This window comes from Malania oleifera, chromosome 12 (assembly GCF_029873635.1).
Source record: "Malania oleifera isolate guangnan ecotype guangnan chromosome 12, ASM2987363v1, whole genome shotgun sequence".
Taxonomy (NCBI): Eukaryota; Viridiplantae; Streptophyta; class Magnoliopsida; order Santalales; family Ximeniaceae; genus Malania; species Malania oleifera.
In genome coordinates, this window is record NC_080428.1 from 86,743,402 (window position 1) to 86,757,009 (window position 13,608).

Consider the following 13,608-nt stretch of genomic DNA (forward strand, 5'->3'; position numbering starts at 1 on the left):
CATTTTAAATTCTATAGTATATATATATATAATCCATTTAAATAGTAGGTCGTTACACATGGGTAAACATTAACTTGACCTAAAAGGTTAAGCTTATTGGATCTTGTGTAATGACCCGGGAATTTACACAATTAGAAAATATGATAAATGTGCTGACCCGAAGAATAATGGTATTTAAATAATAAAAAGGGAGGGAAATGGAAATAAAAATAGAAGGAGGCAGTAGACTTGAAGCATTCGTCGATGACATTGCACTTTGGGAGTATTAATCGAGGGAATTTATCAGGTCCTCGTTGACGAAAACAAGGGATTTGTCGACGAGAAGATACTAAAAGAGAATTTTTGGAAGTCTGAAATTCGTCGACAAAGGTGCAGGTTTGTCGATGAATTTTTTACAGGACTCGTCGACGAATCCGATCCTATAAATAGCAAAAACTCGAATTTAAATGCCAAAATTAAGAAAAATCTCACACTCTCTCTCTCCCTTCGGTTTCTCTCTCTCTTCTCTTCGATTTCGGCTTTGTCGCTTGCCGGATTGACGATCTGAGGCCACCACGACGCTCCTGGGGAAGTTTCCTCCAAATCTGCTGGAGCGGATCATTGGTGGAAGCGAGCTGAAATTCATCCTTGGGTTGAGGTAAGACTTTTTATGTTAAATTTGGTCCTACTGTAGTTATAAGAAATGATATTCATGTGAAAATACCGAAGTTTAGTTCTGCGAGTTATAGTTTTTAGGGAGTTGAACGGGGAACCCTGCGAGTGCAGGACTAGAAATTTTAGGGGGTTTCTTTCAATGTCAAGTAAGGGAATAAATTAAAACAGTTATTTTCCATGCAAAATTATTATTGTTTATCAATAAATTAATTTTCAGAAAAGTATGTATGATATCTGTATATTACAAAGGAAATGCACATTTGGGAAAATACTGCTATTATGTTTAAATGTATATATATGTATGAGATGCCAGAAATTATGATTTTGGAATATAAAGTACGGTTTCTATGCAGCAAATGTGTGGCATGAATATTACTTTACGTGAGAAGTATTATGATATGACTATGTTATGAATGAAGCATGTTTTCAAGAATATGAAATATTACAGTACAAAATGATGTCAAAAATACATGATAATTGATTTATTATTCAGAATGATAAGTATGAGGTATTTGGCACGAGGCCATGATTGACTGTCGGTGCGAGCCAGTGTTTTACGTATGATTTCGGCGCGATGCCGTATTTATGAAATGTTCAGCACGAGGTCGTATTTATGAAATGTTCGGCACGAGACCGTATTTATGAAATAATAGAAATGCTATCAATCTAATTATGTTAAATGTTATATTATCATGTATTATATGTTATCAGAACCCGGATGTTAGTTTAGTTCAGTTCAGGAGCACGGTACCGTAGCTTATAGATCAGATATCTATGATCAAATTGGTGCTAACCACCCCACGAGGGGGTAGGAGATGGATAGTCGATGTGTCTTTCAGTGTAGAGTTGTAGACATCCACCTGGAAATCTGAACCAGCGTGTGGTGGGCCCATCGTACTTACAAACATTTTTGACTCAGCAGTGGTAGGCCAACCATTGTTGAGTCCCGCCTTCGGGCTGCACAATCTGTCATAGGGGGTAATATATGACATCAGCTAGCTATTCATCTTGGGTATGCTTTCAGTATTATTAGTTATACTAGACAGTTATGATTAGTATGATGTATTAGAAATATGAAAATATACGTTTTTGCAATTATTAAATAATGAATGTTTTCTGGTATGAAGACTATATTGTATATCTATATTATCATTAAGTATTCATGTTGCCACACAGCTGTATTTAGTTTATTTTACCTTACTGAGAAGTGTCTCAACCCCGAACATTAAATGATTTTCAGGAAACCCAAAAGGACCAGCAGGTCGTGGTTGCCGTCGAGTTTATTGAGTTACCCCGCTAGGAGGGTAAGTGTTGTGTTAGGATCAACGATTTTTGTTGTAGGATCCAAGGAAATACTTTTTGGTGGTTTTGGGTATTTTGGTGATTGTATATCAATACAGAACGTGATGGTTTATAGTTAACTCTGGTATTATATATATTATGGTTTTGAGAATGTGATTTATATCTACTGCTATTTAGGTTTCTACTATGAATTGACTGTATTATTCATTTTATTCATTTTACTTATATTATATGAGTTTATAAGGGGGGCGTTACAATAAATGAAATGGATTAATGGATAATGAAGGAAAAAGGAAAGAAATAAGAAGGAAAAGCAGGCCTTGTCGACGAATGTCCTGTATTCATCAACAAGTGTCTTTCTAAGCTTGTCGACGAAGTCTGCTTCTCGTCGACGAAAAAATCCTGAGAGAGAATTTTGGAAACCCTGAAATTCGTCGATGAAGGTATCTTCTCGTCAACGAACCTACGTGTCTCGTCGATGAAGCCCTGCATATAAAAAGGGTTTTTCTTCATTTTCTGCGTGAATTATACGAACCTTCTTTCCTCTCTCTATCTAGGACTGCTCCCCCACCCTTCTCTCCTCGATTTCGAGCCGGTTCTGACCCAATTTGACGATCCGGAACCACCACGAGGTTCGTAGGATCATTCTCTTCAAGGCTGTAAGAGCTGATCGTTGGGTTGTGAGGTTTGGGAAACATCCCAAAATCAGGGTAAGTTAGTTATTTTGGGATTTTCTTACGGAATATTGTTATTTGGAACCTAGGAAGTAGTAGATAAGTATTTTCCTTAAGATTTAAGTTAAATTGGAATTTATTTTAATTAAGTTAGGATTTTTGGATTCAGGGTCCAAGTGAACGCTACGGGTATCGGTTCAGGGATCCTGCCAATGTAGTTCGAAAGTCAGGTAAGGGGAAAATTTATATATTAAATCAGGTTTTTCATGAATTAAAATGGATTATGTGTTATTTATGTATATATGTTTTTATGTGGGTTTAAAATGCCAACCATGAAATTTATGTTTTCTGAGCTTAGGAATGTTTATATAGTTATGTATATGTGAAAGTAAATGAACGAAAGTGAAAAAGAATTTTCTAAGTAAGTAAGGAAGGAAATCTATTTTCAGTATATAAATGTTAAATGTTGGTTGACTTATTTTTTTTAAGGAATGTATATGAATTTTACTGTTAAATTGTGTGGCATGAGATTTTGTGTGAATATATGTTAACTATACGAGATGCGGGTTAAGTAAGTAAAGTTATATGAATAAAAATGATATGAACAATGTTGCGTGTGTATGTTAAATGCAATCATGTAAATGTAAGACAGCTGAAAGACAGTCATGTTAGGAGATTCTAACGCATTTCTATGTGGAAACTAACTGTAGCAGATTCTAGCACATTTCTATGTGGAAACTAACAAATAATGGCTAAAGACCAGCTGTAGTACGAAGGAATGAAATAAAAATGTTATGCAATGAAATGACAATGCAATGACAATGCAATGAAATGAAATGTGAAATGTGAACGATACAAATAAGAAAGAGTCACTTAAAGTGAAACAAAATGTAAAGTTAAGCTATGAACATGAATGAATGTGTATGAATGAATAATAATAGAAAGAATGATGTATTATGATATTAGAAGTATGTATGTATGTAAAACATGTTATGATTGGGCGAGGCAAATTCTTCGCCCGGGGGCTTGCTGAGTAAAGCGAGTGCACTAGTAGTTTCAGATATGACAATAGTTGCATAACGTACTAGGGCAGAGGGAACCTACTTGTATGGATGGATAGATTTCCCTATCCTTATGGCCTTTGCCAGTAAACTATTATTGAATGTGTGAGTATGAGATTAATCTAACACTTGAGGGCTTACTGAGTAAGGTGAGTGCCCTGGTATGCTTTAGTTATGACCTTAGGGTTACCTAAGTATCAGAGCAGAGAAGTGCTACTTGTATGGGCGGGTAATCACCCCTATCCCTAGGTAATCTCGTGGGTTAAATATTTGCATATGATTATGTAGGTTCAGAAAACGATTTCAATGTTACGTGATTATTTGCAAATGAAATTAAAATGATGTCGATTTACCTCATGTTGGTCACACGCTGTTTTAATATGTATGTTTCTTCCCTTACTGAGATGTGTCTCACCCGAATATGAATGTTTCTTTTTCAGGACATCCTCGAGGTTAGGCTTAGGAGCTCGAGGGTATTTTTAGCATTTTTGGAGGACTATATAAAGAAATAGGGTATATGTTGATAATATTTTGGGGATGTATATGTTATGTTATAAGTCTTTATGTTTTAAGTCTGTGGAGAAAAGAATGTTTATGGACATACTGGAATGTTATGAAATTATGTATTTATGGAAATGCATGCGATGGTTGGATTTTGTGGATTTCTAGTTAGGATATAGTAAACTCTAGTATTATGGAATGTTGGTATTATAAAATTATGTTTATGGAAATTATGTTTATGTTTTCCGCTGCGTATGTATATTATGGATTATGGATTAGCAGGATTTTATCAGGTATAACGCACCAGACCCGGGTGTATGGGTTCAGGGCGTTACATCTTGGGCCTAACCATGTATATAAGCACCCATCATCTACTCAATTTTTTCAATGTGAGACAAACTCACAAGTGGAATTCTCAACAATCTCCCCCTCATTTGTGAGTTTCAACTACTCCCCTTATAGGAGTAAGCTCAATTCTCCAACGGTTGCTCAAGTAAGCCTTACCACTGATACCTTACGTGTAACAATCCCAAAAATAATATACACGTAAGTGTAATAATAATAATAATAATAATTAAATAATTATTATTAATTAAATGATATAATATGATATAATATATTAATATAATATATTAATATAATATAATAATATTATATATATATATATATATATATATATATATAAGTATCAAGATCTTTCCTAATACTTCAGGAACTCAACTTTGGTCAGCCAATTAATGCTAAGTTCTGTTTCGGACCGCACAACCCGTCATGGGAGTTAAACATGACATGCATCGGTCAAAAGTTATTCTTTTATACATATTTGTGTATTTATATGACTTTGGCCATTAAATAGGCCTATATGTTGTTTTGAAGAAAAGTACGTGTATTTATTTAAATATGTGATTCAAGGCTTATATGTCACGCCCCGAACCCAAAAATGGGACCCAGGGGTGAAAATGTAATCTAACATGCTCCTGTATCATACAAATCATCCAAGATACAATACAATGAATGAGGGTCTAATCTCGTGGGGTTACCAGGCACCCTATACACATCCAAAGATACGCAGCAGAAATAAGGTCTTTTGATACAAGCATGGTACCATACCAAAGTCTATACAAGAGCAAAAACAAGGCTCTATCATACAACGTACAACCGGGTGCCCAACATATCTCAAAACGGCAACCCACAAAACACAAGTCCTAACACTTACCCAAACGCTACCGGCAGTACACCGGCCACTACGCTCCCGACACAAGGACACTAATTCCGGTTTCTTGAAGGATCTGAAAAATATATACATACAACAAGGGTGAGACACCTCTCAATAAGGAAGAATGCAGGTTATATCGGTGTGTGGCATTTGAGTATTATCATGATGCAACACATATATAGTTAAATGCAGTTCCAGTACTAATTTCACAACAGTGCATACACGCACACACACATGATCAAGCAATCTTGGTGTCATCACACCCTTCGGCCCGAAGCCGGCCCGCAACATACAGCGTTGGCCCGTAGCCAACCCGCGAAACACAGCACCACCGACACATAACTAGTCCTAGACTCCCATGGCATCGTACTGGTGCTAAACTGATGGATCCACACCCTTCGGTGATCAGTTAGTAAGGCTCACGACCTCGGATATAGAGTCGGACACTCTTTCCAAATTTGGCCAACGATTTCATATGCCCTTGGATATAGAGCCGGACACTCTCAGTACCTGGAACAAATTTGGAACCCCATTCCTACTCGCATTTCAACCAAACACAACATAAACATGAATGCTCATATAACCAAACAAACCATGCCCATTTGGTAATCTAAAATCATGATTTTCCAAACACATACAATTCAAACAAGTCAAGGCACGGTCACCCCTATAACACAGTATAAATCAACATATACATTCGGTTTTCAACAAAACCAGGGATGCAGCCTATTGCCCCTTTTTTCCCAAAACTGTAATCATGAAAAACCCATAGTTTTTCCCCGTTAGATCCCCCCAAATGAGTAGCCAAAACACACACAGGACCGTGAACCACAGTTCTACTGAGTCCGATTTTGAAAATAACCGACATAAACAGATTTCCCTTACCTTTCCCCCAAATGGCAAATCCGAAACTCTAAGACCCCTAAACAGCGAACTGAGTTCCAAAACCTACAACCAATAGTACAGAATATACTCATGACTCCGTTCTCTACAAAACTATTAGAACGGAAATGAAAAATGAGTCTTACCTCGATTTTATGCTGAAACTCAAAAATCTCCGAAACGACTTTCCGATCCGCTGAACTTGTAAAGAATCCTTCACTGATTCTCGTGGTAACTTCGGATCGTCGAATCAGACAATAAATGGCGAAGAAATCTAGAGAGAGGAAGTGTATGGAGAGTTTATAGAATGATAGAGAGAGGATATTTAGATTTCTTAGCTGAGAAGTAATAGAAATTTATATTTATAGCCCTTGACTCGGCTCGAAATGGTGTCCTCATCGACGAGGTCATATAGACAGCACGTCAACTAAACGGTGACCTTGTCGACAAGCCTAAGATTCCCGATTTCCTGAAATCTCTCGGCTTCTCCTCATCGATGAGCCTCTAAACTTCGTCAATGAGAAATACAAGGCCTTCGTCGACGAGATTTGGCTTCGTCGACGAGATCTGACTTCGTCGACGAAGCTTGCTCAAATTCCAATTTTACCCTTCTCTTAATTATTTAAACCCACATATCACGGTTCGGGTTCTTACATTATAGATGTAATTTCTAGTATAGTAAAGTTATTTAAAATTATTATTAAATTATTTCTACACTAAAGCTAATTTTAGCCACACACTAATAATAATCTAGTCCTTACATATTGAGAGATGTCTCACCCTAATTTTTATTATACATTTCAGATATCTTGTGAAGCATAGTCAAAAATCAGAGTAGCGTAGCGAAAGCGTGGGTGAGATTAGAAAGAGCGGTTTTCGGATTGTCACATTACGTGCCTCAGATTGCATTTCACGTGCCTCCAAACCAATCCTACCTCCCGCGTCTTGACCTTATTCGGATCCATCCTGGTCTTAGATGATCCTTATTGGCATCAGTCACACACTTGATCCTCCAACTCTTAGCACGTCAGGAGAATTAACTTCACGTCTCGACTTTTTCTATAATGTCGCTCACCCAGAGTTATGAACCGTCATCTCTGATATCAGTATTATGAAGTTTTGGGTCTTCTCAACCCAAAAAACTAATTCATGAGGTGAGGTTTTCCCCCACACTTAATAACTGACCACTAGTACACATGAGTGAACACCAATTTGATTCAAAAACTTAAGCTTAATGGGTTTTGAGTCCAACCATGTATATAAGTACTCATCATTTATTCAATTTTTCTAATATAAAACAAACTCACACAAGTGTAATTCTCAACACACTCTAGTACTTCACAATTTTATTTATAAGAGTTTCCGAAGCACATGATAAATCTGCCATATAACTTGCGTTTACATACTCAAATTTTGTATTAGAAGAAGGGTTATCTCTGTAATTGGAAAGCCACATGCTCATGCAGGGGCAACCTTGGCAGCAGTGTGTGTTGAAAAAGCATGCGAGGACAGTGGAAGATCATGCATTGGACCAGTACTCCCCACCGCCACTGAAAGAAGCATGCCCAACCTGCAATTGAAAGTAACCAATGAATTGAAAGTAGAATAAAAAAAAAAAATTTAAGTGACTAAACTTATAAAGGGTTACTTTGTTTTATTTTGTTACTACCTTAGTAAATAAATTATAAGAGTTTTTAAAATGTAAAAGACTATAATGAGATCATCACATTGATGTTACTAAGTGAGTGAGCGGCAAAGCACTTTAGTAATCCAAATAAATATATATTTTTTCACTATATTGTACCCACATATGCTCTTTTGTTGTGTCATACAATCTCTTATTTTGTCTTCCTCAATTTATTCAAGCTTATCGACTTTAGCGTTAAAAAGGCCACATAAAAATAACGTTTAATCTCTCAAAACATTCTTCCTTATTTTCTGTCAAAAGTCTTTACCTAGTATAATTGAATGTTAACGGTAAAAGTAAGATTGAGAGTCGAGAGTTGTCTAACTTGTTGAAAATAATAATTACTTATTAGATTATACAAAAAACAAAAGTACCAAATGAGCCTCAAATTTCAACTTGGCCAACATTATAATTTAGCAATAATGAAAATATTTTGCAGCCAAATGTTTCTTTGAAATACAATACACACACAAGCTTAAGTTAGCATCCTAAACATATATTAGGGTCTTTTGGTTATAGAATTTTTTTTAAAAAAAATTAATTTTTGTTTTCATTTTCAATTTTTTTTCTAAAAATTTGAAAATGATCATTTTATCATTTGTAAAAAATTTCTCATATAAATGCTTAAAAACTAGAAACAAGGCAAAATTTTTATAGTTTTTTTAAAAAAAATATAAAAAACACAAGGACTAAAAATTGTTCGGCACCATTAAACAATCCAATAAATTGTTTTTTACTTTTTATTTTTAAAAAAAAAGAGATAAATAGTTTTACGAAATCCAAATAATCCTAAGAACTGTGTCTTATTGGGTGATTTTATTTTTTCCAATTTGAGGAATGTTGATTATGATCGTACGTCTATTAACAAAATCTTAAACTTATAAAAATGATTTAGAATTATCAAATTAGTGGATCAAAGCAAATAATAACTCACGCATCAGATTTCACATAGAAGTACTGGGATGAGAATGCTAGAAGTCCAATGTGTACTAGAAAATTTTAAATTTTTAAAGACTATTTAGACTCTAATGTGTATTTTAATAAGACAAAACTATGAGACGAATAAAAAACAATATCTCACTAAAGTTTGAGCGAGTGATAGTTGATAGTGCCACATGAGAAGAGCATGCGCTAGCCAATACTTTTTCTCCCATGCAAAGCACTCATTTGGTAATTTCACTCTAGAGATATTTTGAAGAATGAAACAACACACACGTCTTAGTCTTTTGCTTGTACACAAATATCAGAGGGAGGGCGTGTCCTGCATCGATCAAGCCTTGTCTATTACCCACAAAAATCTTCCCACCTTATCTCTTCAGCTCACTGCCCGGCTACCCATTTTGCCCCATAAATTGGCCCTCACTCATCCTCCCACTCTTCAGACTAAGCTGTTCCCAACTCATCGCCATACCATCAGCTAAAACCCTAAACCCGTCAGACAAAAAAAATGCAGGCAGCAGCTTTGATCTCTGCACCATCAGCAGCAGCCCTCCCCCTTGCGAGGACACCGCCCTCCAAGAATAACCCTGCCTCTCCATGGAACAACTCCGTTAGTCCTGCACTCCAAACTTGCAGGTCCCCCCAGCTCACGGCCAAAGCAGCTGCTGCGGCCTCTGAGACTTCCACCGTTGATTACGGCTCCATGGCCTCGTAAGCCACTTCTACTTTAACCAATTCCTCGTTTGGGTAGATCACAAATGGGAGGATAGTATATTTACTGTTACCTGAGTGCATGGATTTTGAATTTCGTATTTACATCTGTGTATATATTTTTCTTTTCTTTTAATTTGTTGTGTGCGCGCTCACGCATACGATGTATTTTAGAGTGTGGAGATATAGTAACTTATTTTGAACATGGATGTGGATACGGTAGGAGCGTGTTTCCGGCAGAAGCATGTGAGACGATTGGGGGAGAGGCTTGTGATGTGGAAATGTATCCTGAAGTGAAACTGAAACCAGAGGCCAATACCGACACTGCCAAGGCTGCTTCAGAGTTGATAGACAGAGACTATTTTGAGTACGACGGTCCCAAGACGTAAGACCTCAGAAACTTTTGATTATTAATTAATAAAATGATAATTAAATATTTATTTATCAGAAGAAATAAAAAAATACTTATTTTGGGTAATGGGTTTTACAGGGTGTTCCCGGCTGAGGCTTGTGATGATCTGGGTGGAGAGTTCTGTCAGCCGGAGTACCAAAAAGGAGTGTACTAGTTGGAGATTTCCTGTACAGATACAATAAGAATTTTATTTTTAGCTATATATATATATATATATATATATATATATATATATATCTTTTGTTTTTGTTTTTGTTTTTTTAAATGCATTACACTTTGTAATTCGTATAAATAAGATGTAGGTCTGTGAAATGGCAACTCATATAATGTAATAACCATGTAAAGATTTTTATTAATCAAGAAATGATGGTATCCAAATTCCACCATATGAATGTCTATATATTTCTCTTTTCTTTCATATTAGATGTAATAACACAAATTTTCATGAGCAATTTCTTTTTAAATTATTACACTTGTATACAATTAAATTTTTATTGTATTTTCATAAAATTTTATCATATTCTTATGAACATTGAAAGACATTCCACATACTAAACTGCCCTAATTGTAGCCCTAGGCCCTTTTGGACCTAAAACCTTTCCATTATATATCATACGAGGACTATATATTTTTATGTGACGATTGAAAGTTCAAACTTTTAAGGTAGTTATTATAACATTATAGTGAAGCTTTCTAGCTTGTGGTTTTAAGCATATTGCGAAAGTACATATCGACATGTTAACTCTTAGGTGCAAATATAATTTTTCTTTACATATGAATATAATATTTGCAAATCCTAGAGCATAAGAAGTGAAAGGTGGCATTCACCCTATTCGGTTTTTTGCTATAATAATTTGAGTTAAATGTGTTCGCAAAAGAAAACCATATGAATTTTACCTCTATTTTAAATTAACTGCGAAGTGTGTCCAACAGTGTTTCAGTAGAAATAATTTTGAAAATTAAATTAGGGCAGAAATAAATACACGTACAAATGATGCATCAAAGGAATACTAGAGTGGAATACTTGTATTAGGACAACCAACTCAAGTCACAAAGTTCAATTGGACTCAAATTCTACTTGAGAGTTATGATGATTAGAAGAAGACTTGAACTATTAACATAGACTGACCAGGTGTCCTATAGGATCAATTGATTCACATCAAAGCTGGAGTTTTGCTCTAAAGAGGATCCTTTCCACTGTTACTTTGCCCCCTTCTTTTGGTTCCTCCATTTATTCAAACGAACTTTCTCTTCTGTCTTCTGCAACCATACCAAAACAGGTGTTGGTCTTTTTGGTAGTTCGAATATTAGCCTCAATGTCATTTTCCTCTCGGAACTTTTGGAAACCTTGAACTAGCCCGAATGAGTACTTCTAATCAAATGACAAATGACGTAATGCAACAATAATTTACCATCCGCACTAACTCTTTATTACCACTTTCATTAGCTAATCTCAATGAAATTAATCTTGGTACTCCCATACCCCGTGCAATCTTTACACTTCACATGTAGAAAAAACAATTAGCCAAGAGCTTAGGTCATTTCCTAAGCGTTGAAGGTTACAAACACATCCTTTGGATGAATGCTTTGGATGTCATTCAGAAATGAAACCTATAGAAACAAGCTGACTATGCATTCAACTTTTTTTTCTCTTTATATTTTTTTCCTTTTTAGTTTTTTTTTTCTCTACGAATAGTAGAGCCAACTTGAAATGCCAAACCATTCTCTCAACCATTCCTTTAAAACAAGGAAAAAACCAAAAACAAAATCAAAATTTCATTTTCTTTTTTTTTTTAATCCAATAAGAACATTCAGAGTTTTGTTACACCAAACCTCTTCATTCTAACTGACGATTTACCAAAAGAAACCAATATACAACAACAAACGATGACCTCACCTAAATAATACCCACAAGCCTCAAAACCAAACTAAAATAAAAATAAAAAAAAGCAAATTACATTACAGGAAGCCTCCTGGACAGAAAGCATCCTGAAGCTCTCAATCGAGAATCATTTTGGGGGCAACTATTAACTTACACTGCTGGGGGCCAATTTGCACTCACAGGCAGGCAGGCAGCAGGCATCCCAACCTATCAATCTCCACCATGACCTCAAACCAGGTGGAGATGGGTGCTTCCCCTTCGCCGGAGAATCGGCCTTCAGACACATCGAAAATATAATTACACAAGAAAAAAGATACTTTCCTTCTTTTTATGGTACTACCAACTTCAACGAGGGCAGAGCATCAATTCATAAGAAGATGGTCATCTGTTTGAGTCTGATAATAGAACTACAACCTCACCATCATCGAACTTTGTCTCTATTGCAAGCTCAAAGGGAGTTTTACCTTCCCTAGTTACAGCACGTGGATTCGCTCCCCTGCAAGAAAATAGAAGAACTTAAGAGTAGCATTCATAGATGATGGCTAATTAGGACACCGTCAGATGGCGCCAGAGAAGAAGAATGACTTGACAATTAGAGGATAAATTCAATAACTATTGATTTGTTTGGTACACAATAATGGAATAGGTATAATTCTACATATTCGTCTATATATATATATATATATTTTTTTTTTTCCATTTCACTCGTAACTCATTCCGTTACAGCATACCAAACATCAGGTAAGATAATGGCAACCTCAAATGAAATTTCCTAACAGAAATATCACCTAAGCTTTCATTATACCATGAAGAAGCAAGACTCAAAAAATACCTTGAAAGCAGCAATTTTGCAAATGTAGCCTTGCCCTTAAGAATACAGCGATGGAGAGGTGTTCGCCCTCTTGAATCAGATGCATTTATGTTTGCACCATACTGTAGAAGAAGCTCCAGCATACCAATATCAGCAGTTTCACAAGCAAGATGAAGCAGAGAGCACCCATCCAAGTCCTCCAAAGTCTGGCCTTCACTATTACCTGCCAAGTTTGATGAGCTTGCATATGACCTGTCTAACAAGTCCCCTGTCAAGCAGCTAGAGCTGCGGTCAAGGCTTCTCTCCTCTTGCGATAGCATCACTTTTGCAAGTGTTATTGATGAGCTACATGGCACTTGCGCATACACAAAATTCACATCTGCTTCAGAATTAACAATGTGACGATATACAGCTTTCTTGTCATTGGTACGAACAGCCTCCCATATCTGTTGTGCCAAAGAACGTGGGTATTGATGATCTTTTGTCTTGCGAATAAAAAGTTTTTCTGCATACTGTAATCAGAAGAAAAGAAAAGAAAAGACCTTCCTGTTAACATATCCAGTGCAACTCCCAAAAAAGAAACAAACAAATAGAAACAGCAAGTAGCACAGGACAATATTAAAGGGTCTCACATGCTCAGACTAACCCTGTTGCAACACCTTAGAAGATCAATAAACAGGGAACACATATATTTAACAAGGACACATTATTCACAGAAAACACTTGCTGAGGTCTTATTCAATTCTCCATTCAAGGAAAACTAAGAGATTCCTGAGAATTGATTCGATTAAATTGAGCAGGACAATATTGAGCAGACAGGCTGAGAAACGTCCAGTCCACTATTTATCTTTCTCAGCTTTTCATACGAAAATTAAA

At 36.0% G+C, this 13,608-nt stretch overlaps 2 protein-coding genes across 2 annotated transcripts in view; one reads left to right on the forward strand and one right to left on the reverse strand.

The window, feature by feature from the left end:
- Positions 1–9,225: 9,225 nt before the first annotated feature.
- LOC131144879 (light-regulated protein, chloroplastic) lies at positions 9,226–10,425 on the forward strand. Its single transcript, XM_058093807.1, has 3 exons — positions 9,226–9,627; positions 9,851–10,012; positions 10,118–10,425. Exons 1-3 carry the CDS (start codon positions 9,425–9,427, stop codon positions 10,191–10,193), a joined length of 441 nt encoding a protein of 146 aa, XP_057949790.1. The 5' UTR covers positions 9,226–9,424; the 3' UTR covers positions 10,194–10,425.
- Positions 10,426–11,792: 1,367 nt separating this feature from the next.
- LOC131144878 (ADP-ribosylation factor GTPase-activating protein AGD3) overlaps positions 11,793–13,608 on the reverse strand; it is a 35,057-nt gene continuing 33,241 nt past the window's right edge. Inside the window, exons 19-20 of the mRNA XM_058093806.1 lie at positions 12,754–13,244; positions 11,793–12,417 (exon numbers count right to left, since the gene is read on the reverse strand). Of these exons, the coding sequence (XP_057949789.1) occupies positions 12,303–12,417; positions 12,754–13,244 (606 nt within the window). The 3' untranslated portion in view covers positions 11,793–12,302. The remainder of the gene's footprint in view (positions 12,418–12,753; positions 13,245–13,608) is intronic.

Coding starts and splice junctions, on each gene's coding strand:
- LOC131144879 (XM_058093807.1), top strand. CDS start 9,425: ATGCAGGCAGCAGCTTTGATCTCTGCACCATCAGCAGCAGCCCTCCCC. Junction 9,628..9,850: donor GATTACGGCTCCATGGCCTC/GTAAGCCACTTC, acceptor TGGATACGGTAG/GAGCGTGTTTCCGGCAGAAG. Junction 10,013..10,117: donor GAGTACGACGGTCCCAAGAC/GTAAGACCTCAG, acceptor TGGGTTTTACAG/GGTGTTCCCGGCTGAGGCTT.